This window comes from Colius striatus, chromosome Z (assembly GCF_028858725.1).
Source record: "Colius striatus isolate bColStr4 chromosome Z, bColStr4.1.hap1, whole genome shotgun sequence".
NCBI classification, from domain to species: domain Eukaryota; kingdom Metazoa; phylum Chordata; class Aves; order Coliiformes; family Coliidae; genus Colius; species Colius striatus.
Genome location: NC_084790.1, coordinates 42,901,698 through 42,927,514, shown reverse-complemented (window position 1 = coordinate 42,927,514; position 25,817 = coordinate 42,901,698). Strand labels below are relative to the sequence as shown.

Below are 25,817 nucleotides of genomic sequence, written 5' to 3'. Positions count from 1 at the left end.
CAGGCGTGCGACGAAAGGCAAGCGAGGGGCAGGGCGCAAGCCCAGACAGCGGGTTCCCCGGGGCGGGGGGCGGGGGGGGAGCGGGGGGCGGGCCGCGCGGCGATTGGCCGCGCTGGGGCCGCCGCTGAAGCGCGGCCGCGCAGCTGAGGCGTCGCGGAGGCAGCCGCGGGGTGCGGAGCAGCCGCCGCCGTCCCGCCCTTTGCCCCCTCCCTCCCCCCACCGCCATCCCCGCCCGCCTTAAAGCGCGGGCGCGCGCTGCCGTAGTGTCAGTAGCGCAGTGCAGGCGGTGGCTGCGGCGCTGCTGAGATTGTGGGGGGCGGACGGGAGGGCGTCATTGGCTCGAGCGCCGCGCAGAGCCGCAGCTCCTCCCTTCCTCCTGCCGCCTCCGCGCCGCGCCCGCCCCTCGGGCCGAGGCTGTCACCGCGCCGCGCGAGCAGGCACCGCCGTTGCCGCGCCGGGCGCCCGGCGCTGACAGTATGTTTGACAGGACGCGGCTGCCCTTCGTGGCGCTGGACGTGGTCTGCGTGGTGCTGGGTAGGTCAGCGGGACGCGGAGGGGGCGACGGCAGCCGTCCTCGCGGCGCCGCGCCTCATTTGCTCCCCGCACGGTATCGATCTAACCGCATGCTCACCTCTTCCCCCCTCGCGGAGCCAGGCACCACCTCGGAGCGAGGCGTCCTACTGCCTGTGCCCGCGCTGCTGCCTGTCTGCCTCTTCTACACCTGCCTGCCGTCCCTTCACCTCCAACCTTCCTTTCCTTCCCCTCCGCCGTCGCCTCTGGGGGACCGCGGCCCGCGCTCTCCCACCCCTGACCCGGAGGAATCTGGTCACTGCCGCCCCCCGCGTCCGCGGGCTGGGAACGGGAGAGAGGAGTTCTGGGGGTAGGGAGTTGCTGCGGCTCATCCACTGACATCTGAAGCTCCCCGTTCTGTCTGGTGCCTTTATTCTTCCTTCCTTGACTCCTGTCGGCTGGACAGAAGAAGGGCCTGTGCAGGGAAGGTGCGTGTCTGCAGCCTGGGATGTGTTTGTTGCCCGTGGTGGGTCGGAAGGCAGCCCTGCGAAGGGTTGGCAGCACGGGAACCTACCTCATCCCATTTTTCCACGGAGATGGCACCGTAGGTGTTGTGCAGTAGAGAGGAGATTCATTTGAGAGATTGTGGACTATCTCAGTGGTACTAAACTAATGCTGTAGGCTGAAGCTGACAGTGGAAGCGGGTTAATTGCCAGCGCAGGATGTTTGCGTGTAGCAGTGGGGACACGTGTAGGGCACAAGCGATGCCTGGGTGTGACGAGGGCTGTGTATGGAACCCTGACAGCCGCCACAGTGCACTGCCACAGCACTGCACAAGCTTGTCTCAGTTAGTCCAAGCCGTATCACCTTCCTAGTGCTTCTTTCTTCCGATTCAAGCCCCATCTCTGTTGAAACTGTATCATGGCCTGTCAGTTTGCATTAACTTTCACCTCATATGTAACGATAGACTGTAGATAGTAATGATGCGAATTATCAGCCAGCAAAAGGGGAAGCTTTACTTTGTGGAGCTGTGACTCTTCTAGACTGCTGGGTGCTGAAAGACAGGAAAGGCTCTTCAGTTCCTGAAGATGTGCTTCTTGATCAGTCTTGGGAATTAGTAGTTTTGGATATTTGCTTCTTAGCCACATGAGAAAGCAGTATTTCAGTAACAAATGTAGGCACTTGTTTGGTAGGTTTCGTGGTCTTCAATCAAACAGGTTTGGCTTTTGAATTTCCTCTTGGATGAAAATGTCTTTAGCATCAGTGTGAACATAGTTGGCAACATTGTACCTTGGTAGATATTACAAATAGCAGTGGCACTTCTAGCTGTTTGTTATTAAAGAACAAGGTTCTGGTAAATGATGTGTTGCTCTGGATAAGTGTTATATGAGAGAGAGTTTTTGGAGAAGGGTAGTGGATCCATGTAGTCTAGTAGGGTCAATTTTTATTCAGAGGTTTTAGGAAGCTATGCCATAGCAAGGCTTAAATGTCCATGCTGCCTTTATGGTCAGTAAAACAGTTTTTCCTGCCCTGATAATTGTCATTACAAAATCTTTATAATCTGTCAAAAGTTTGCACTATGCATATATTTTGATCTGTTTGAAGTATATGTGTGTATCTGAAGTGATCTTGAGTAATCAAGGAAAACAAAATATATGAAAACTAAGACCGTAGGAGGCACATGACTGTAGGATTTCGCCCTGCTTCTAGCTGCTACCCAGGAGGTAGATTCTTGACCTTGCCCTGCAGTGTAATATCAATTCACACACTTTCCCTGTTTCCACTTAGCATTTGGAGTACAGATGCCCCGATCTGATGTCTCAAGTGTGCTGGAGGGTTGATAGACTTTGTTTTCCCTTGGGCTTGTTTACTTCCCACCAGCAGAGGAAAAATGCAGACAGTGCATAACATGAAGTCTCTTGACACCTGCAACTATAAACACGTTGAGTTTTAGTGAAACTCTAGCTGAAACAAAAATATCCAAGTGTAGGAATGGGAAAGATACTGGCTAGAGGACCAAATTCTGTTCCTCTTCTCCCGGGCCTATAGAATAACACATTTTAAGCCTGTGTGTCTAAAGAGGGAACCTGGTTTAAGTTTTCTTTTTTGGTAAGAAGAATAGTTTCTGTTGATTTTGAACTTCTCTCACATTTTTCCCTGCCCTTCCCCCACACTTACTTTGGTATCGTCTCAAATGACGGAGGTAACTGCCCAGATTAAGTGACTTTCAGGTATTGATAACCAGATACCTAGTATCTCCACTAGAGAGATCCTGAAGCCTCCAAGGGAAAAAAAATCTTTAGCTGTATCATGCTTAAAGCTTTTAACTATGTAGACCAGCTTCAGTTGAGTGCCAGTCTTTGTGTGATAGTCCATTCTACTGAAAAAAGGGCTACCATATTCACAGTCCCCAAGGTAACTGCTGCTGTCACTTGATACCAAACTTAAGTTTTTTTCTTATCCTTCTCCTGCCTGCACCTTCCCCATAGTATGTGAAGATAGGGAAGGGAAAATAATTTCATTATCCCAGCAGTGTTGAACAGAAATTACTAAGGATACTGCTTCAGGTTATGGCTACTTGACTTGGCCATAAGCTCACTGCAATGACAGTGGATAACTTGGACTCTGTATGTCTGTGAGTTGTTTACTCCTGTTTTGGTTGGACCATTCTTTATGCAGGTACCACTCTCTCAACACAAGTTTTCCTAGAGGAAAGGAAGGGAAAAAGAGCTTTATTGCGGGTTTTTGGTGATTTAAATGGATTTATTGAAAGATCTCTCAAAGGCCTAAGATGGAGCAAAGATAGAGACTAAAAAAGAGATCAAGGAAGATCAGGCGCTGAAGGAGGGAGCAACGTCTCACTCTTAAGGTGAAATTAAGCTTTTAAATCAGATTGGTTGCCTAAAGCTTAAGTCTAAGGTTGCTCTTAATTGACCTTAAAGAAACTCCCTCCCTCATCTACCATTCTATCTAGTAAAGGGGTGAGAATTTAGGGAAAGCAGTCTTTGATGCCTTGAGAAAATAAGTGAAAACTTCTTTTTCTCCTGTATCAGGATGATAATCTTTCCTTCAAAATGATACTAGTGTTTTGGTGTTAAAACTAGTTTCATGTTCTTTAATCTGAAAACCAAAAAAGCAAGCTGCCGTTTTCTGCAGTACCTGTCCTTAAGTAGTGTGAGGAGGCTGCATCTGCATTCTGAGAGTGCTGATCTGCAGTGCTGGATGTGTGTGCATGCAGCTCTGCAGTGCTGCATTGCTCCCTTATTCTGTGTACTCCAGCAGAGAGTAGTCAGCTTCTGTCAGTGGAAAGCGCAGGTGACCTGGGCTTCAGGGTTTCCTCCATCTGCATTTTCCTGTTACTTGTCTCCTCTTTGTTTTTCTGGTGGAGAAACATTTTGTATTACATGGTAGAGATGGAGATGGTGTAAATGGAATGGTGATTCTAGACAGCAGTAAAACCATTTTTTAAACTGATACTGATATTTGCTGCTTATGATTCATTTATGGTTCCAATTTGTCATGCAAAAAAATACAACTTATGAGAAATACTTAAATAGTTAGCTTACGACTGATGTCTTCATTAGTCACTGTATATATATTCTGCGCCATTCTATAGGTCTATTGTTTGACTGCAGATCAGGTCCCTTTTGCATTAAGGCAAGTAAACAACACTTAAAGAACAAAGTTGGGGGAATCCATGTTAATATTCCTGTAATCAGGGCAGAACTACTAAATACATTGGCTTTTGGACCAAACTCTCACTGGGGCAAAGTCAGATTAAAGTAACTTCTGCAGAGGTGGATAGAGCAGTAAGGAAAACATTCTCTGTCATGCCAGACTATAGGACAACTTGCATCTAGTCTGTACTTGTTGCAGTTCGTGGCCAGCTGAAGTGCAGGGATGCTTTACACCAAAACGGTGTTTCTTGAGTCCTTTGCCTGACTGTACAATCACTGACAAGTTACTGTACGTAGTTAGGGAGCGTACTTGTATGTGGTTGCTGGTGTAATACAAGGATATGTACAACCCAAAATGAGAATAGTGGCTTCTAAAGAATACAACCGTTCACTGTTTTGATCCACTCTTCTGCAATATGTTGGAAATAATAAAGGAACTATTTGATTATTAGGATTCTACAGCAGTTTCAAATTTATGTTTGGTGTACCTGTAGGGATTTCCCCACACCATATCCTGCCTTGTTTTGGTTGAAGAAGCCACCTGAAAGCTTCCTGCTGGGAATTATCTGCTACTTGGGTGTTGCAGCTGTGTAGAAAAGGAGGTTTGTAGTTGGCTGCTGGTGGGGAAGGTGAGACTGTAACAGTTTTACTCTTTTCTTTTTTTTTGGTCATGAAAATGCTTCTGAATAAGGAAAGAAGTTGTTATAGTCTTCCGAACAGAAGAAAATGTGAATTAAACCTAGAAAAAGTGACTGCTTACATCACTTTTTAGGCTTACAGTTTTAAAGACTGCTGAAATGTGTGATACAGGGCAATATACTGAACAGCAGATGTCTGTGTATAGAACAGGTGATTTTGCTTTTGCAACATATGACCAGGGAGGGTGGGATGCCTGGAACACTCTGCACATCCTCTAGGATGTCTTTGATTTAGGTGCCATTCTTCCCTTTTAGGGGTGTTTACTCTTGCTGTCCTTGAGGGCAGCCATCTCTGTGACAATTAAAGCACTACTGCTCAGTCAAGGAAGTCCTCCTTCTGTGTGGGTTTGCACTTCCTGATTGCCCTGGTTCAAATATTACCTTCCCCCTGCTCCACCCTCCCCCAGCTTGTGACTCACTATGGTTATTTTCTATGTCATGTGGATGCTACATCTTTTTTCTAGTTCATTAATGTTGTTAATCTGTAACAGGTTCATGTGAAATAGCAACTTGTCTTCCAATGACACTTTTGGGCACCACAAGATAATAGCCTTGAAATTGAATCTCAGTTCATTGGAAAGATAGTTGTCACCTAAAACAAGGAAAAACTTCCCTCTCCTACTATATTTTCTCAAAACATCTGAGACTGAGTACTCTGGCTGTGACATTGTCTTTCTTTTGTTACTGTTCTTGGCATCAGCCACTCTTTATTTTCCACCACATAACGTAAGAATGCTCACCTCTTGCAAGAAAGCCTAGAGAAAAGCTTCAGGTTAGAGCTCAACTAGCAAGCGAACCCTATTCTAGGTCAGCAGTCTGATTCTTGCTCTGCCAGGTATTGCTGTTGTATCTTGTCTTCTGGCTAACCCCTGCCTCAAAAAGAGATATTTTTGCATTTGCTTTCTACAGCAATGGATAAATCCTAATTCAGACTCCAGGGCCTTCCCAAGAACCAGATCTTCAACTTGGCACTATACACTTTCCTCTTGGCATAATAGAGGAAGGTGCTTGTCCACATTGAGCTTCCTTACCAGCTGCATGAGTCCTGATAGTTTTTTACCTTAAACAGACAGAAGGACTCTTGCAGCATGCATATGTGGAGGTGCTGCTGAAGGGCATGTAAGGAAATGGACTTCTGGCATGCTTCCTGTAGAAAATGAAGTACAGCACTACAGCTAAATGATAAAATGGCTCATCTGTCATAGTTACAAGACATTCTGCCTCACCCTTATAGCTGCTGAGGTGCTTGTTGAGCCTCTTCTAAGTAACATTGATTCAATACACTGACCTGGTTTTCAACAGTTGGGTTGGATGGACTTGTACTGACTAAAAGCTCATTGGTTTAAAACCCACACAACCACAGCCCTGGTTGGAGGAGAAGTAAAGAGATGACTACTGCTTGCCTGTGTAGTTTTATGTAGGAGCACTGTTGCAGTGACCAGATGCTGATGACAAGATAAAGCTGTGGTAGTCCTTTGTGACTATTGGAGCAATGGAAGCAGGTAGCACAAAGAGATGACCTACCTTAGAAAGGTACCTGATGATGAGAGGTAACACTAGCTTCCAAATTACTTGGATTTATCCCTGACAGCTGATAATGCTCTTTGCAGAGTTAGTCTAGGATGGCTAAGCTCACCTGATGGGGAGGACAGAAAAAGAAAAAGGGAACTACTGGACAGAATTATGTGGCAAGATATACCACACACAGAAGTATGGCTTAAAAGTCATATTCAGTGATACTAGCTTGATTACTTAACTGCTTAGGGTGGTGGTGGTGCCATGGAGTGTTTTTTTTCCCTATTGTCTGTCCCCTAGAGGAAGCTCCTCTTTTTTGGGGCTTAATCAGGTGAAGTAGTTGACTGAACACAACTGAAAAATCCACAGACACTAGGAATTCAGATAATGGATGACTAGCAAGTGACTAGTTCTATCCCAGTTTTATGACTGAAATGAAAACTGTTGATGTTAAAATAAAGTTTCCTTAAGATGCTTTTGTAGTCTTATTTTGTTGGAAAGGTATAGTTGCCACTACATCAGGAAATACTAATCATTTTAGCTGCAGCAAAAGTCCTCTTAGTCCCACCTGTGGACATACCCACAAGCAATTTTCTAGCCAGAGTGGTATAGTCCTCGGGTTTAAAAAGTGGAAGAAAACTGTGCTGCTTATATTAAGGATCTTCTGCTTGGTTCTTGTTTAACAATCACTGGTAATGAGCTGACCCACCTTCTGGAAGGAATTGTCATTTCCAAGTTATGAGAGTAATCTCAGAGGCACAGAACTGAAAACAGGCTGTTGACAAACTGGCATTGTCTTTCAAACTGATTTTACCAGACTCCCTAGTATACAAATCCTTCTGACACCAGCTTCAGGTTAGCTTTTAAAATTAAGAGAGCTTCTTTATATAGAAGCAAAAAATAGCCCGAAGTAAGCTTCTTAAGCAGAATATGATACAGAAAAAATAATATTGAAAATGTCTGATGCACTTAACTTAAGGACTTAAGTAATCTGTTTATAGCATTGATTTATAGGATTTGAAACAACTGGTATGAGAAGCATTAATAGGCTAGTCTTGCTCTGTTACTGGTTTCCCTCATTCATATTTAAAAAGCCATAACCAAAAGCATTCTGACTCAGAAGTGCGTTAAAGTACTTTGGTTTTATTTGTATTATACTTGAGCACAGTTTTGGCATCTCTGCTCATGTGGCTTGATAACTGGCAACAGGAAAGTAAAGTTTTTTTACGTTTTAAATTAAAGGAAATAGGTCAGGACACCCACCTTGGAATGGTTATAAATCCTAATTCTACTAGCTGTAACCAAAAGTATGCAGGAGTGTATCAATACAGCCTTATTTCTGTGATGTTGCTGCTGAAACAATGGATCTTGCTAGACTTAGCCTAGATTTTAGTGACTTCTCCCCTTTGTCTGCCATTGCTAGTCATGCAGCTTTCAGACAGACCACGAAGAGGTTGCTTGGTCTCATAAGAGATGTTGGCTGTCCACCAGTGGTATGGAAGAAGGGTCACAGGCTTTTGTTAAATGATCATTTTCCTAAGGAAGAAAAAAACTGTATAAACAGGATTTGCTCCAAGTGTGGAGGGGATTATACATAAAATTTCAGTATCTCGTGTGTCTTCTGCCTCTCTTCAAAACAGAGTGGAATTTTCCCCTCAAATTAATCTTGGTGCATTTTTGTTAACTTTGTTCTGTTATTGCCAATCTGTAGATTACCTTAGACCTGTTCTGACTGAGTCGCTGAAACTTAACAGTAGGTATAATATTCTCTAAAACCAGAGTACTGGGATGATAAGGAACACATATGTATCTGAGCTTATCTACCTTATGTATCTGAGCTTATCTACCTTATTTTAAGGGATCTAAAAATGGCAATGGACTACACTTTCCTTAAGCTGAAGGAGCTGTTTTGGAAGGTAATGGTGGGGACAGCTAAGAGAATAAAGGACTAATTATAACCAGAGAACCTTCTGATGTACAGCAAGCTAATGGAGAGCCTGTATGTCCCATAAGGGGTCAAGAGAGCATTTAATGCTGAGATGCAGAATGGAGGAAGTGAGATCAAGTCCTGCAAATGGTCCAGTCAGGAACTCTTGCCCATTGAATTCCAAAACTCATCTTCTTATTTATTCATTGTCTCCTTTTCTGTAGCTTTTTGCTGACTTGAGGAAATTCAGGCTTCAATTTGGTTTTGTTACGTAAGCCTATATGGCAGTATTACTATTCATTTAAAATACTCCAAGCCAATATGGTGTCTGGGTCTGATGATGACAGAGGTCCTGTGCTAATAGAGTTCCCTGTTTCTGTGTGCAGACTCAGTCTCTTGTGATTCTTCCTGTCTTTCTGGAATCTTAAGACTCCAGTCATCAATGCTAGAAAATGAATTCTCTAATCATAAATATACAGAAACTAACACCACAAATCTAATGCTGATAGTTTCTACTGAAACTGGGAAGCAACATGTGCTCTGCTATGAGTACTGTAAGGTTTTCTATGTTGTGGCATTGTTCATTACACTTGAGTATGAAAAGCAACTTTATAAAAATTTATTTTACAAATTCCAGGTAAATTAACTTCTTAGTAAGTCTTCTGCATCAGTACAAAACAATTGCTCTGGTAGCTCTAAAACATATAGCATATTACCACTTTTTCCTTTTAAAATTCTGATTAGATCTAGCTTAATACAGGACTTATGTTCTAAAACTATACTGTTAGATGTTAAACTTCAGTGTACCATGAAAAAACGTGGTTTCGCGAACTGAAAATACTCTTAAATTTAGTGGCATGCAGCAATATGTACAGTAAAAAAATGATGACATTCTGGTGATTAAGGTAGACAATCTCATGGAAATTCTGAGTCTGTAGCACTGGCATTGTAAAACTTGACTTTTAAAGGCTGTTTATGTAAAATATTATAATGCTTGTAAGACTCACTGGAAAAGGAGCATTTACACTTCTAAAAGCTCATTAATTGTCTATTTCTAGAGACTGAATGGTATTTCAAGTTAGGATGTGCAGCTGTATGTGAAATATTCTGAAAGCCTCTTTATGCGCACTCCCACAAAACAAAGATTAAAATGGAAAAGTAGTTGCAGCTTCTGGAATTTGAAAGAGCACCGGTCTTACAAGATACTTAGAGTTGGTGTCACCTGCAAAAAAAAAAGTTCCCTGCTTTGCCAACAGCTGACAGCTTCTTTTGCTGTATTGTTTTCCCCACCTGTGCCTAAGCCCAGCATTTAGATTGGTTGATTGTAGAATATCTTGATCTTTGGGGGTACATACATGGCCTTGTATCTGTGGGCTTTTTAATTCTCTAGACAATACTGTTGAAACTTTTAACAGTGAATGTAATGCTGAGCACATAATGCAAGCAGTCTTTACATATTTGATTTCCCCTAAACGGGTCATAGTGGGAGAAGTTGCTCTTGGTTGCTGTGGCTGCAGCCAGCTGGATTCTTCCCCACCTCATGAGTAGCTTTGTAACCCAAGAAGCTGCTGATCTCTCTCTTTCCGTCTTCTACCCCGCCTCTAGTGTCTCTAGCTCCTTGTCTGAGCATCTTAAATCTGACAGGTCTGTCAGTAATCAGGAGAATTAGCCTCTACATCAGTGGGTGAACTGCTAATGAATTCCAGGTGTTTGGCAATCAGCTGCTCTATATCCAGCCCTTTCTGCCCCTTGAACAAACAGAGCCCAGGATGTGGTCTTTGTTTGTGACTAGTTTGCTTTGAGCTGCATATTTGTCTCTCTTGTGTCTCTGTATTTACATGTGAGATAGCTTTATGTTTTTTAGACTAACAGGTACTTAATGCTTCTAAGTGTCCTTTTTTTTTTTTTTTGGTTAACATGTATATGAAATAAGATGGAATATCCTTGTCTCTTAATATTTTTAACTAAGTGTTGTGGCTTGTTATAGAGAATTAGTAATGTATATAGCTGAACTAGTGCTTCCAGGTAGTACTGAAATGTTGAATGGGGAGAAACTAGAGTGTGGTGCAGTTCCCTTTTAGCAAATGGCTAGACTAGAAATTGCAGTTCTTCTGTATTGATGCTGGTCCAGCTCAGAAAAAGATTTCCTTTGCCGCCTGCCTCCTCCACTCTTGTCCTGCCTCAACCAAATGTGTAAGGCATGGCGAGGCAGTGAAGTGAAACTTATCAGTGGGCCTAGGTTTCTGATCTGGCTTCTCTGCCAACCTAATCAAATCAGAAAGCAAGTGAAAATGTAAATAGTCTACAGTTGCAAGTAGAGTAGTTGCAGAGATTAGAATGCAGGTCATGCATTTAAATACATAGATCCTGTTTACTGAAGCCTAGTACAGCTTCTGGCATTATCAGAACAATCTGGTGTGCTGGTATTAGGAATATTTTGCATTCCTTGTAGCAGTAAGATAAAGTACTTTAAAGTGGTTAGGAGGTGAGTTATGGGCTACCCATTTATCTTAGTTTCTGAAAATAAATACTTTCTTGACTTTTTTTCCCTGTACATCACTACCTCTTAAGTGTCAAGTCTAAATGCTTTCTTATTTTTTTTTAGAGTTTTTATAATCTGTTCTTCATAGTAGTTTTCTGTATTCCCAGAACCTCCCGTCTGAGAGGTGTTAGTACTTTCTGACTGCTTGTGGGGGGAGAACAAAGAAAAATACTACATCTGCTTTTCTGCCGAGAAGAGTATCTTTCACAGATGCACCCAAGCTCTCTCCAGCAGCATGAGATTGACATGTCTCAGTTTCTGTACATCTCTTCCTTATCCCAGATGGTACACTGAAAAATGAGCAGCAAAGCAAGCATGGTTGTCCTGGAGGAAAATTAAAGCAAAAATACAAATGTAAGAGTGGGAGAATTTAAGTTCTACTTAAGAGAATTTAAGTTCTACTACTTGTCCTCAGTAGTATTTGGCCATAGCTCCAGATGATGGCAGTTGTTTGTGGAGTTATTTAACACTATCATCTCTCTAATAAGAATGGTAGTTAAGAAAAGTACCTTTTTCTTAAATAAGCAGCTTTTAGCTGAATAACTGATCTTTTTTTGAGACTGTTATTTACGAAGGTTATTTCTCTATATACAGCCATAATTCCTGTTTGAGAGCCCCCCAGTTTAACTTTCCTTACAGAGACCAAAACTGTCTTTCTCTCTTCACATCAAGTGCAGAATGTGTTTATCTGTTTTTCAGGATAAGTGTAGAGAAATATAAAAATTGTCTCATGTTATCTCTAATTAGCATCTACTTGAGAATTCAGTACAACAAGAAGAAAGAACTTTGGTTAATAATCAAGCTAGAATATTTTTATTTGCCATAGTTTCCCCTAAGGGTAACTGCTTTCCTCCCAGTTTCTAGATATTAATCTGTTTAAATGAAGATAATTTCCGTGTTGACAACCAGATACGAGGTTTTGTGTTCTTGGAGAACTTGAAACACCAATTCAGCACAAGTTTTTAAGATGACACAAAGCCTCAAGTCAAGATTCTGTTCCTTCCACAGATAAGGAGGCCAGTTGGGTTAATTAGAGAACGTTTATGAAAAATGCAGTGTATTCCTTTGGACTACTTAAAACTGGTGGAGAAAGTGCCACTGACCAGGAAATGATTTCATGAGGTGTTTTTTAAGCTGATCTGAGACTGTTGCCAATCTGTCCTTGTGCTCCCTTCTTCCACAGCCTTGGCAGTATGTCCCTGCTCTGTCTTTTACACTACCTCAAAGTCACATACTTGGCCAGATATGCAGTTGTTCCTGGAGTGCCAGTGTTGTGGGGGCATACACTTTTTCTTTCTTTGGACAAGTTGGTGTGAAAAGCCAGGGCTGTGTCAAGGAAGGGGATAGCAGTGGATGGCCAGAGACAGAACAGAGGCAGGATACAGTCTAGGTTATTGTTGGTTGCTCTTGGAAGTGTAGCAAGGTTGTATGAAGACCATGTTGAACTAAGTGGTACAGTTAGAAAATTCAGGAGGCTTTATACCTTTCAAGTATAAAGCTTAAACAGCCTTAAAAGACTTATCAAAAACAATGTCCATAGACTTAACTGGGAAAATGTTGCTAAATTTTAAGCAGACCATGGAGAGTATTTTCAGACCCTGAAGCTGCCTCCTTTTGAACAATATTCTCTGCTGGTCTTAAATGTTCAGAGCAACTGCTAGATGTAGAAGAGGCAAAGTCAGCTATATTTCCTCCCTTCTCCTCTACTTTAGGGAAAAATATCCCATTCAGCTCGCTGATAAAGCCAAATGCACACCAGAGTATCAGAATCCAGCTCCTTATGCCCCTAAATTTAAGCACTTGACTCTAAAGATACAGGTATTGAAAATGCCACAAATCAGAGTAATACTGCAGCATTACACGGTACAAAATTTAGCATCCAGCACTTCCATTTGTGTAACTTAAATATCTCTCTTATTTACTTCATAATTAAAACTACTTATAACCAAACAACATTTTTTTTAAAAGGAAGACTTCACCTCTCCCTTCCTCTGGGTATTGGTTTTTTTTTTCTTGACGTTCTCTTGCTTTGGGTGGAGAGCCATTCTCACAGTGGCTTCCTCTCTAGTCTCCTAGCTCAGACTTCCCTTCCTTCCTTACAGGCTTTTGTCTTAATCTGTTGTCCAGCAGATGTGATTAAATATGAGCTCTCTGAAGGCTGTTTGTTACTGTGAATTATCTGTAGGTTTTCAATGGGAACTACCCTAAAAATGTCTTGAATCTGGAACTGGAATTGGAACATCCTTGTAAACTCGACACAATTCCGTGCAACTATTTCACCTAGTCTAGCTTCAGTCTGTGCAAATGTGTTTTGCCCTGTTTTTGTAGTGCTGGCTAAAACAGACTGTTTCATCCCTGCAGTCCCCACTCAGTAGTTGAAATATCAGTTTTGCCTCTCTCTTTTCCCTCTGTTCTATGTGGTTTTTATTCTTTCTTGTCCAAGTATCTGAAGCTTTTTCAAGTTTCTTTCATAGGTAAAGGCTTCAAATCTCTACAGTCTTATTTTCCTAATCAACTTTCTTACTACTGTAACTTTCAGAGTTAGGCAGTCTGTTTGTGTGAGCGTTACTGGAGGACTGCCTCCCAGTTTTTCACAAAGTTTTGGATGGGCCAGTTACAGAGCACTTGGTTGATTGAGTTGTTTGTGTATTTAAAGGGGAAGACAGTGAGATCAGAGCACTACTACTGTGTTTTTGTTACTACCCAGCAAAACAGCCCAGAACCTGTTGGTCCCTAGCTCTTGACAATATCAGCTAGATAAATATTAACAGAAAACAGCAAAACTCCAATTCTGAGCATGGGGAGCTTATCCTAGCATGGTTTGGGTTAGAAAGGACCTTAGAGATCATCCAGTTCCAGCCCCACCCTACTATGGGTACGGACACCTTCCACTAAACCGGATTGCTCAAAGCTCCAGCCAGCCTGGCCTTGAACACTTCCAGGGATGGGGTGTCCACAGCCTCTCTGAGAAACCTGTTCCAGTTTCTAACTACTCTCACAGGGTGGAATTTCCTCCTTCATTTAGTTCAAAGCCATTATCCACTGTCCTGTCACCACATGCCCTTGTAAAAAGTCACTCCCCACATTTCTTGTTGGCTGCTTTGGGTACTGGAAGGTGCTGTAAGACCTCCCTGGAGCCTTCTGTGGGCTGAAGAACCCCAGCTTTCTCAACCTGTCCTCACAGGAGAGGTGTTTCAAGCCCTCTTCAAGCCTCTGGACTCATTCCAACAGGTCCATGTTCTTATGTTGAGGGCCCCAGAGCTGGAGGCAATACTCCAGGGCACACCAGAGGGGCTGAATCCCCCTCCCTCAACCTGTTGGCCACACTTCTTTTGATGCAGCCTAAGATAGGGCTGTGAGTGGACATTGCTGGCTCCTATTCAAGGACTAGTATTTTTTTTACAGTAGAAGGTCATGCTTTAGAGGATAGGAATGACAACTGAGCCATTATGGTCTCTTAAATTTTACCTAGATCAGAAGAACATCATCAGAGGTTACTGCTGCTACTGGCTAGGGGAAGAGGAAGAAGAGATAGGTATATAGTGAAGAGGATAAGGCAGGAGAGTTGATCTACAAGATGGCCTTTTAGCCTTGTAATCTCTCACCTGATCTTGATCATACTTTCTTCCAGTTAATGAAACTGAACATATATTTGTTCCTCAAAAGTTCATTACACAGTCAGCCTGCTTAAAGGTCATGGAGATGCTCAATGCCTGTGATAGCAGTATGGGCCTGGTTTGTTCATTAGTGTATTTTTTTTTCTCTCCTGTAGTTAAAACTTCAAGACCCTGTGCTTACACAGAATCATAGAATGGTAGGGGTTGGAAGGGACCTTTAGAGATCATCTAGTCCAACCCCCCTGCAGAAGCAGGTTCACCTAGATCAGGTCACATAGGAACATGTCCAGGTGGGTCTTGAAGACCTCCAAGGAAGGAGACTCCACAACCCCTCTGGGCAGCCTGTGCCACTGCTCCCTCGCTCTTGTGGTGAAATAGTTTTTTCTTACGTTTAAGTGGAACTTTTTGTGTTCCAGCTTCATCCCATTACCCCTTGTCCTGTTACTGTCTACTATAGAAAAGAGGGATGTCCCAACCTCCTGACACCCTTTAGGTATTTATAAATGTTAATAAGATCATCCCTCAATCTCCTCCAGACTAAACAGCCCCAGTTCCCGCAGCCTTTCTTCGTATGAAAGATGTTCTATACCCTTGATCATCTTGGTGGCCCTGTACTGGACTCTCTCCAGCAGTTCCCTGTCCCTCTTGAGCTGAGGAGCCCAGAACTGGACACAGGACTCCAGATGAGGCCTCACCAGGGCAGAGGAGAGAGGGAGAAGAACCTCCCTTGACCTGCTGGCCACACTCTTCTTGATGCAATCCAGGATGCCATTGCCCTTCTTGGCCACGAGGGCACATTGCTGGCTCATATTTAGCTTATTATCAATCAGGACTTCCAGGTCTCTCTCTGCAGAGCTGCTCTTCAGCTGTTCAACCCCCAGCCTGTACTGGTGCATGAGGTTGTTCCTCCCCAGATGCAGGACTCTGCACTTGTCCTTGTTGAACCTCATGAGGTTCCTCTGTGCCCAACTCTCAAGCTGGTTGTGATCCCACTGAATGGCAGCACAGCCTTCTGGGGAATCAGCCAGTCCTCCTAGTTTGGTGTCATCAAGGAACTTGCTGAGGGTACACTCTGTCCTCTCATCCAGGCTGTTGATAAAGATGTTGAACAAGACTGGCCCTAGAACCCATCCCTGTGGAACTCCACTGGCCACAGGCCTCCAACTCAGTTCTGTGCCACCCTCTGGGCTCTGTCATTCAGCCAGCTCTCGATTCACCTCACTGTCCACTCATCCAAGCCACACTGCTTGAGCTTTCTGATGAGGATGTTGTGGGAGACAGTTTCAAAAGCCTTGCTGAAGTCAAGGTAGATGCTATCCACTGCTCTCCCCTCATCTAACCAGCTGGTTATGCACTCATAGAAGGATATCAGGTTAGTACAGGTGGGTACATGTACTAAGTGTTGTCGTCTTGCCCTGTAAAATGAGCAATAATAAAAATGCTACTGTTTGGAGTAGGTTAATGTTTAACTACACACCAATTCACAAAGTCTCCACTGCTGGAAAGCATAATTTAGATTGCAGTAGGAGTTAACAGAAAAGTAAAAAATGGAAAAGTAAAAAAATAGGAAGTTAGTGTAAGATGTGCAATCAGCATCCAATTTCTTTCATTCTCTTACTACACACAAATGACTATACAAATGAATTTTGCAGTTATCAGTGTCCACATCTGACCCCTTTATTTGCAGCTTTTCCTTTTCCTTCTTTCCCAAAATCTCATGCTATTAAATCAATCTGATTTAACACAAAGATGCATCCTTTTCTGTCAGTGAAATAGATGTAGGAAAGAACAAAAATCTATGAAGAAATATTTAAATATGTAGACAAAAAAAAAGGTGAAACTGCTGATTATGTAGAAGTTCCCACAAACTAATTTTATAAACAAATTTTACATAACAAAGACTATTTAATGAGAAGTAAAGAAAGCTTAAATTAAATCTTGAGTTCCTTTCCTCTTTGTTTAATAAAGCTGAATGCTTAATGCTTATTGTAAGGAATTTTCCCTAATTAAGTAAAAAAAGCCCTCAAGGTTCTGTCTTAACTAGGTTACAGAGTGAGTAATTCTCTCCTGCTGCAGTTACACAACAAAAAAAACCTCCAAACCCTTAATATTCAAACTGTTTTGAGTAAAACACTGCTTGTCAAACTTAAGGTACTTCTGTGCACTCATGTAATAGGTCTCTCCAGTTCCTAAATAAATCTTTCCTGAAAAAAAATGCATGACCCATGATAGTAAACCTCTGTACTTTGGTGTCAAGAAATTTGGAGGTTTTGAGCCTAGACATCTTGTTGTGTTTGCAGGTGTCTTCTCATTTCTGAACAGGAGCACTTAGTGAATGTGTTTTATTTTTAGGAGCTGCTGAAATACTCTGTCCTAATCAAGCTAAACCCAGAAACAAAATCAAACCAAAACATCTCAATCTTACTGTAAAATCTAAACAACATTGGCTAAAGAGAGTTGAGCTGGAAGGTTGAAAATGTAACTGAAAAAAAAATCTTGATGTAGCAACTTTTCTTGGAAAAGAGAGGTATTTGTGTCTGTTAAGTAGTCAACTTGTGCAAAGTATAAACTGCTGCTTAAGTTAACCGTGAAGTTGTTATATTTCTGCTTGTGAAAATCTGATGAGCTGTTTGAGAAGATAGGATTGTATCAAATAGGTAATGGCTTTACCACTCCATCATCCTGATGCTGAGTAGAGATAATGACAGGAAACATGGGCTCTGACTTACGTTAGTGGAATCTTTCCACAGCCTTGAGTGGAGCTGAAAATTAACTATAGACATTGCAAATGTACAGCAGTGTCCTTTGATCTGAGTGAACTTTCGGAGTTTTTCAGTGTGGCCCCCTTTGTATTTGAAGGCCTATGATTCTTTCTGTTGCTGCTTCTGCCATCTGTGTGCTGTCAAACTGTATATCTTTTCTCAGTCATTAAAGGAGAGGAAGGAGAGAGACCTTTGAGATGCAGTTGCTCCAAAAGTGTATTGTCCTACCTCATGAAGAGTTTTGTGCTTAATCTTGAACAAGCATAGTGCCATTTGCTTTTTTGTTCAGTTTCATTATATGGGATGGTAAGCATCTGCTGAAGTGCTTTTCTGCATGAGCATCCCCAGTTGTTAAGTATGGACAATCCTTGTGATTTTGTATGTTTACTGAAGAAAAAAAAAATCCTCTCTGCTCCATAGGAGTCTTTAAATTTCTGCCAAACTGCCTTCTGCAATCATTGCAATTTTCTTAGGATCTGGGAGCTAGGGTATGACCAAGCACATGTACAGTTTCAATATGTACTTCATGAACTTTTCTACTGCAACTTAGCAGCCCAAACAAGGGTCCAGCATTCAGCACTCTTAACTACCGTTTTACACGTGATGCCTTTTCTTCTAATAAGGTAAATAGGATTAAGCTTCTTTAAAACTCCTTTAAGTGATTCATTTGATAGTCATCTTAGCAAGTGTCACCTTAAATCAAAGCAATCTCTCATCACATGAACTTCTTTAAAAGTTCTTTTGTTCTCAGTACAACAGTTTGTTTATAGCATGACTAGTCTTTTCTGCCTCAAATGCACTTACCATCTAATTTGCTTAAGAGTATCTATATGCAGAATTTCATTTTGCATGGATATTGGAGAAAAAATACAAAAGTTTACTTGGTCCCTTTTTACCTTGTTTTAAACAGCAATCTGTGGAGGTTTTGTTAGTGTTTGGGTTTTTTTGGGGTGGTGGGTCACAGTTCTTAAAAGATAGCCTGATTTGTCCACTGTTGATGTATTACTTGATCAGGGGACTAAAGGCAAGTGGGAGAATGAGAAAGTAAAATGACAAAACTTGGGTTTCCTGAGGTGATTGGTCCTGCAAATGACTGCTCCCTAGGCTATTCTCGTCAGAAATAACTTATGGACCTGAATGTAATTGTCAGATGTCGTGAAGGCTTCTTTAGCATTACTTACACTGTACTGGCAGTCAACTTGTAGGAAAGGAAATTAGGTAGCATGTCACACAGTGTTAAATTCAGAGAACTGTCTTTTGTATCAGTTTCAGATTCTGTGTTAACAATGTGTCTTTTTCATGCAGAAATCTTGTGTACAGAAAAAGTGCACAAATGCCATGTGAATGCAACTCTTACAAGTATAACTCTCATTACCTTGAGGTGTAGTCCATTCGAAGTGCCTGTATTTCCCATTGCAGTTCTGTTTTTCCCCTTACCTGCATGAAACCTACTTGCATGAAATCCTTAACTCCCTAACTACAGCAAAATCTGTATATATCTTTGTCTTGTTCTTTGTAAATATTGACCAGATTATAGTGTATAGAACAAAGCTGGTAATTCAGATACAAACCAATGTTTTGGATGATGGTAAGGGAGGGGATGCAAAAGGCAGCCTGCCCTCGGTAACTATTCAGTCATGAGGGTGGCAAATGCTTTGCCAAAGTGTAATCTTTGTTCAGTGTGTGGCAACTCACCTTACTGATGAAAAGACTTTGAACTATATACTTCTGTATGGGGTGAGCAACCTAAGAGTCCTTCTGAAGTTGGTAAGAGATAGTTTGTTTGGTTTTTTTAAACAAACAGGATTTGGTAAGTGTGAGCATTGCATGATACTTGGAAATTTGACTTCTGCATGTTTGGTAGCTTCCTCCATGCATGTTTAAAAATGTTTTTTTTTTTTTTAATTTAACCACATGTATTTCTTGTTTCTGTTTTGTTTGTTTGTTTTCCTCCCCCAACAGCTGGCTTACCCCTTGGTGTTCTAAACTTGGCCAAAATAAAACCGTATCAGAGAGGCTTTTTCTGTAATGATGACAGCATCAAGTATCCGTTCCATGACAGTACCATCACATCCACTGTCCTCTACACAGTGGGGTTCACCCTGCCCATTTTCTCTGTAAGTAGCTAAACTATAGGGAGCTTTGGTGATGGGAATAAAATGTATACCTTCCAAGAGTTCAGCACTGTTAACTGAGTTGAAGACAATGGTCACAATTTCATGTATGTATAGTCATATGCATGTGAAAGGTGACGTTGCTACTTTCTGTATGCATGGAAAATTTAGGATTAATCTCCAACTGCTAGTGTTGCTAATATAATTTTTTTTTAGGGGCAGAAAAACAATGGAGATGAGGCTTCTTTGGTGAGAAAAATAGTAGAGGCTTCCAAAATGCTGTAGAATCAATGCATTTCTTTTTCCAAATGGATTAGTCTAATTTACACACTTGTTATATTAAGACTTGCATTAACTTGTGACTAGTGAGTATTGCTTCCATATACTTTCTACAGAAACAAATCTAATTGGGACTCAGTGGATTTTCTTGGCTTTAAAAAAAGTGATGACTCTTCACACTCTTCAAAATGAGATACAGGGGCTGAAAATCTAGTTCTCTGTAGAAAAAAAGGCTTAGTGTTTTCAAGACTACATGATTTTTACAAAAAAAAGCATTTTGACTCTTTAGTAGGTTTTTCTGTCTTTTAAGTCTGATGGTATCCAAGACTTCAGTAAGGTTTGATCTGCTTTAGAGAGACAAGATTTAATTATTTGAATATGATTCTTGAACCTGAAACTACTTTGTATTATTTCTGCCTGCAGTGGTTGACCAAACTGTACCAGAGATGGTCATGATCTCTGGTGTTCTGATAAATGTATATGCTACATTAATCAGTAAGAAGTATCTGTTAAACTGCTTTAAGATGGAAGGAGTTGTTTAAAACAAGTTAACAGAAATCTGTGAAACCTCTGTGAGTTACTCCAGTTTTCCCTTCAATGCTTATTTAATAAAGCTTGCATTGATCTTATGCAGTAAATAGAAGGTAGATACAACAGTTGTTGTCAAAAGCATAGTTCCACTTTTGAAGAAAATAGTCTGAAGTTTGTGACAAGTACTGACATAGGTCTTTGCCATAACTTGAGGGAAATTTCATTTCTAGTCAGGTTCATGTGTACCTTAATTGATATGTGCACACGTGAACTAGCAGTTGCAGCTCTGTGCAGTTTTGGACTTCTAATGAGACATTCTCAATTGCAGTTAGATAACGTGTTGAATTGTCTGATTTGGTCTTCTAATTTTAGATGTAAAACAGTAACTCCTCTAATGGCAGATCAATCGAGTGCATTTTCTTCTGCCTCTAAGGCAGAAACAAAATATCTGACTTGGAGATAATTTACTTGAAAGTGTAAACATCTAAGGAGTGGCGTAGACAGCTACTGGAACTTTAAATGCCAAGGTATCTAAAAATCTCAGACTTGTTAGCCATTCCAGTCTGTTCTGATACTTTTTCTTCTGTGCCACTTTTGTAGGATTTGCATAGTGAATTTTTATTGCCTATTTTTGTGTAGGGGATTGGAGTATATGATTAGAACCAGGAGTGAACCACTCCTGGCCTGCATGCTCAGAAAGATATTAAAAAAAAATAATTAAAGCACTTGTAATGCTGTAACAATACAGGCTATCCAGATCAGCTTTCTTCAGTCTGGACACTTCACTAGCCTTAAAGCATAACAGGTTTTCTGGAATCCAGAGTAAAAGTAATTGCTGTAGTGTGACTATCACTGCTCTGTAGTTATCATGATAACCTAACTGGCTTCATTAGTGTCAATTTTGAGTTGACTGAATTCATTGGCCTCATGCGAGACATGAAAGAAAACTTCTTGCCACTGAAAACTTAAGACTAGGGTGAGCTGTAAAGCTAGGGAGTCTGAGATACAGGTTATTACAACTTTCTGAGTGGAAGCTGGGTTCCATTTAGATGCTTTGTAGCTTCAAGCTTGCATTTATTTTAAATTCTAGAGGGAAGACTCATACATAAGTCTGGGAATGGTCTGATGGTCATATTGGTTTTGTTTTGGACTGACTCAGTGGAAGCTTGAGACTTTCTCCAAGGCAGGTTATGCTTTTGGAAGTAATATGTTCCACAGCCAACATCCTCAGCAGGGACACAGCTGGCTCATCAGAGGCTTGTTGGGCAGTAATGCTGAGTATCCCATGTTAGTAAAAAACGTTAGCTTGACATTTCTTGAAGATAACAGGCTTCACAAAGATCAAATTCACAGAAAAAAATGGGTTTAATACTATACAAGTAAGAGTTGATAAATTGCACTTTGGTGAAATCTTTTCTTCTGTAATTAAAGATGACCTGGAATGAACAGGATAGTTCCAAAGTAGGACTGATACCACATCACAAAATGGAACTTGTGGTAGGAAGCTAAGGGAAGCAAAAGGTACCATATCTGCAGTGTGGGAAAAAAGAAAATGTTTTACTGAGTGGTAAAAGGGTTATAACCCTTCCCTTGAGCATTCAACAATGTATAGATATTGCAGATTCAGTTATCTTTAGACTTTAGCCCCTAAAGCCTCTTGAAATCCCCCTAGTAATGCTCAAAATGTTGTTATTGTTGGTGACTAACAGCTTACTTGTCTTCAGAGTGGAGTAAGAAATGGCCTATGTTATATAATAATAAAAGGTCTTGTCTAGTTCAGTTGTTGGGACAGGCCCATAGTGGAATGTAGAACAAGTTCAAAGAAAAATAAAAACCTAACAAACCTGCAATAATGAGTAAGGCATAGATATTTCATTAAGAAGTCTCTTAGTGTATACACAAACTAGGCTGCTTGAACATGGTTTGTCTCCAGAATGTTTTTTGAAGATTTAGAAGACATGTTAGAAACTCTCAGATCTTTAAAAAAATAAAAAGAATGCTATTCTAAATTCACAATTTTATTTATAGCTCTAAACTCTTTCTCACTGCTGCCTTCTATCTGGAAATAAAATGTCTGACAGCAACTCATGTTTATTCTTTAAATGCCACTTCATAGGAAAATACTTATCAATTTTCCAAGCTGTTTTATGCAAAATTTCGCTGTTAGAATTTTTTGCAACCTGGGGTCAAAGAAGCCTTGGTAGTGTCCTGGAAAAATGAATTTTTTTAGATGTCTTGGCTAGTGTGTGGAGCAGCACAGATCCATGATGACTGACATACCAGGAACCCCAAATCTTTCTGATATTTGTCATTTTAAGTCTTTTTAGAGATGTTTGGAAAGTAATTGTAAATAGCCTAAAAGCCATGACTTAGGGAGTAGTATCTATAGATTGCAACTCTAGGAATGTTTTAAAATTAATTTCCTAAGATGTACTTGGTGTGGCATTTTTGGTCTTAGCAGAAATGATTTCACGCAGAGAGCTAAGTAAAAATGACATGTTAATGGCAGTGTCTTTCTCTTGCAGTGAGGTCCAGTCATGACTATTTGCATATGTTCAGTTGTTTGGTTTTTTGTGTTTTTTTTCTGGGGACTTCACCTCCAAATTAGTTCTCTTTTCTTTGAATTGTCTAGTTTCTTACCACCATTGACATCAGTGACATACAGCTTCTCTTAGGCTGAAGGGTAGGTGTGACTGGGGGAAGGAGATGCACAGAGCAAAGCAGGCCTTTCTGAAGTATTCTTCTCATCAAAGGAGCAGAAGATCAGAACAACTCAAGAGTTGCTCAGTTTCTTCTGCTCCCTGTGTTAGCTTCTGAGCATGGTTTATCTAGATAACCTGACAAAACTGCTTGTCAGCTCTGGTCCAGAACTGAAGAGACACAACTGATTGGTGAGTTTCTGTATGATGGGCTGATTGAGGTGACAAGAGTTAATTCTTGTAACTTGACTCAAGTGCCACACTTGAGTTTTTCTGGGAAACAAAGTAGTTTGCCAAAGCTGTTGTTATTAAAAAGGTAATGCAAATGCTGATGTTCTGACAGAGGGTGTGTTCAATGGCAAGCAGTCTTGAATCAATCACATCTCTGAGATGTGCTCTGCTACTTGGGACTTCTTTGAGAGAAAGGAACATTATGGGCCTGCAGGACTTACTTTCTCCATCCTGGGCACATCCAAAAGGTATTTAGGTGGTCAGGTCACGTTGTCTTCTGCTTAAAAAACAAAAACAAAAACTAAAACATTCTTAGTTTGGTTTGGCAAAGTCTAATGTCTGCAGTATCATGATCCATTCCCAAAAGGGACCTACGTAGCATTGCTCTTGTGCCAGCTTTAACTGATTAGACAGGAGGCTTAACGTTTTCAGAAATATCTTCTCCTACAATGTGTATCAGTGTTCTTACTGTAACTTTTCCTTCCTGCAGATGAGTGCAATCATACTTTGGAGGCAATCTACAAATTTCTTTCTATCAAAAGAAACTAGTCTTTTATGCTCAGTTAGTGAGAGGGATACGTTTTTGCAAGGAAACTTTTATTGAAAACACCTTTTTGATTAACAAGATGAGCACTTACTAGGCTAATTTGTATGTTTCTTGAGGAATAAAGGTAGCTACTACTGTGGTAGAGACTGGTAAGTGTGACTGTAGAGACTACAGATGACTGTAGTGAAAGCAGATGTGCACTTAATTTTTGGTAGCGGTGCCAAAGCTTTATGGCCCACTGACTGTTTTGCAACTAATGGAAATTTGGCTTGCCATTTGATACTAGAGGGGACTTTTGCATCCTTTAATTTAGAGTTAATTGGGTTATGCATTAAGAATTTTATTATGCCCTGAACAAGGCCTTGTTTCTTACCTGGTAAACTTTTCAAAATGGAGAGTCATGATTCTCTTACTCTGTAATGCTTTATCTTCTTTTTTTTTTTTTTAATATGTTCATGGCACTGGAAAACTTTTTGAGCCATGCTGTTGTATTTCCTAATCTGGCATGAGTTCTTGTTCATAATAACTACTGCATATGATACTCATCTCTGAGACCAAGCTTATTCAGAGGAATAAACTGCTAATTTGTGTTGGTTCAACCTCTGTTTAAAGCCAACATAATAATTACAACCCATGTTTATACTATGCAAAGGATTAATGTGCAGAGTTATGCACTTTGCTTGAATTCATGAGTAATTCCTATGAGATCAATGCAATGGGGGATAGTCTGAGAAGGGGCAGTTGCTGCATCCAGCTTTGGGCTTGCTTCTGCCTCATCCCTGGTGAGGGTGTTCTGGTGGGCTGAGGTGGTGTAGCTCTGGCTGGGTGCTGTATGCTCACCAAGTTGTTCTGTCACTCCCCTCCCGAACTGGACAGGGGAGAGAGAAATATAATGAGGTTCGTGAGTTAAGGACAGGGAGATTGCTCAGCAATTAGTGTCACAGGCAAAACAGACTCAACTTGGGGAGAATGATTTGTTTTATTAATGAACAACCAAAACAGAGTAAGGAAATGAAAAATAAAACCAAATCTTATAACACCTCCCCCCACCCCTTCTTCTTGGGACTCTTCCCTCCTCCCTCCCCAGCAGCATGGGGGATATGGGTTCATTACAGATGGACTATGCTGCTGCTTCTTCTCAGGGGGAGACCTCCTCACACTTCCTACTGCTACAGTGTAGGCTCCCTCACATGAGGAGATGGCCCTTCCCATGGGCTACAGTTCTTCATGAACTGTTCTATCACCGGTCCTTCCAACAGGAGCAGCTCCTCACACCCTGTCCCAATATGAGTCATCCATGGGGAGAACAGTCCTTCAGGTACTGACTGCTCCAACATGAGTCCGCCACAGGATCACAAGTCCTGACAGCAAATTTTCTCCCTGGTGTGGGCCCACCTCTCCTCATGGGCTTCCAGGTCCTGCTAGGAACTTGCTCCAGGCTGGGCTTCCCATAGAGTCACAGCCTCCTTCAGGCATCCACCTGCACTTGTGTGGGGTCCTCCATGGGCTGAGGGGATGTCTCCTCCCAGTGACCTCTATGGACTGCAGTGGCACAGCTGCCTCACCATGGGCAATACCATAGTTCACAGAGGAATCTTTTTTCCAGTGCACGAGCACCTCTTCTCCACTGACCTTAGTGTCTACAGAGTTATTGTTCTCACATTCTCAGTCTCTTCTCCTGCTACTGCAATTTAGCAACTGCACAGCAGCTTCTTCCCCTTCGCAAACACGTTATTCACAGAGGCGTTACCTCCATCATTAATTGGCTTGGCCTTGGTCAGCAGTGGGTCCATCTTAGAATTGACTGTCCCTGTCAGATACGGGAAGTTTCTGGCAGGTCTTTATTTACAACAAAGAAGCCACCCCTGTAGCCCCTGCTACCAAAACCTGACCACATAAAACCACCATGTGGGCTCAGTGTGAAATAAGTGAGGAAACATCTGAGGAGCACCAGTTTGGTTCAAGTCACTATTAGCAGATGCAATTCATCCTAAATAAATCAGTTGCAGAGACTTGCCTGTGAAGTCTGTGGTCTTGATCATAGAATCATAGAATGGTAGAGTTGGAAGGGACCTTTAGAGATCATCTAGTCCAACCCCCCTGCAGAAGCAGGTTCACCTAGATCAGGTCATTTAGGAATATGTCCAGGCAGGTCTCGAAGACCTCCA

The 25,817-nt window shown here is 41.5% G+C and overlaps 1 protein-coding gene across 2 annotated transcripts in view; it reads left to right on the top strand.

Annotated features, from left to right (window-relative positions):
- The first annotated feature begins 389 nt into the window (after positions 1-389).
- The window catches only part of PLPP1 (phospholipid phosphatase 1), a 66,960-nt gene continuing 41,532 nt past the window's right edge, over positions 390-25,817 (top strand). The window contains exons 1-2 of one of the 2 annotated variants that reach the window (XM_062017689.1): positions 390-534; positions 19,211-19,365. In XM_062017689.1, the coding sequence (XP_061873673.1) occupies positions 477-534; positions 19,211-19,365 (213 nt within the window). In that variant the 5' untranslated portion in view covers positions 390-476. The remainder of the gene's footprint in view (positions 535-19,210; positions 19,366-25,817) is intronic. The other variant, XM_062017690.1, reaches the window with a different exon arrangement.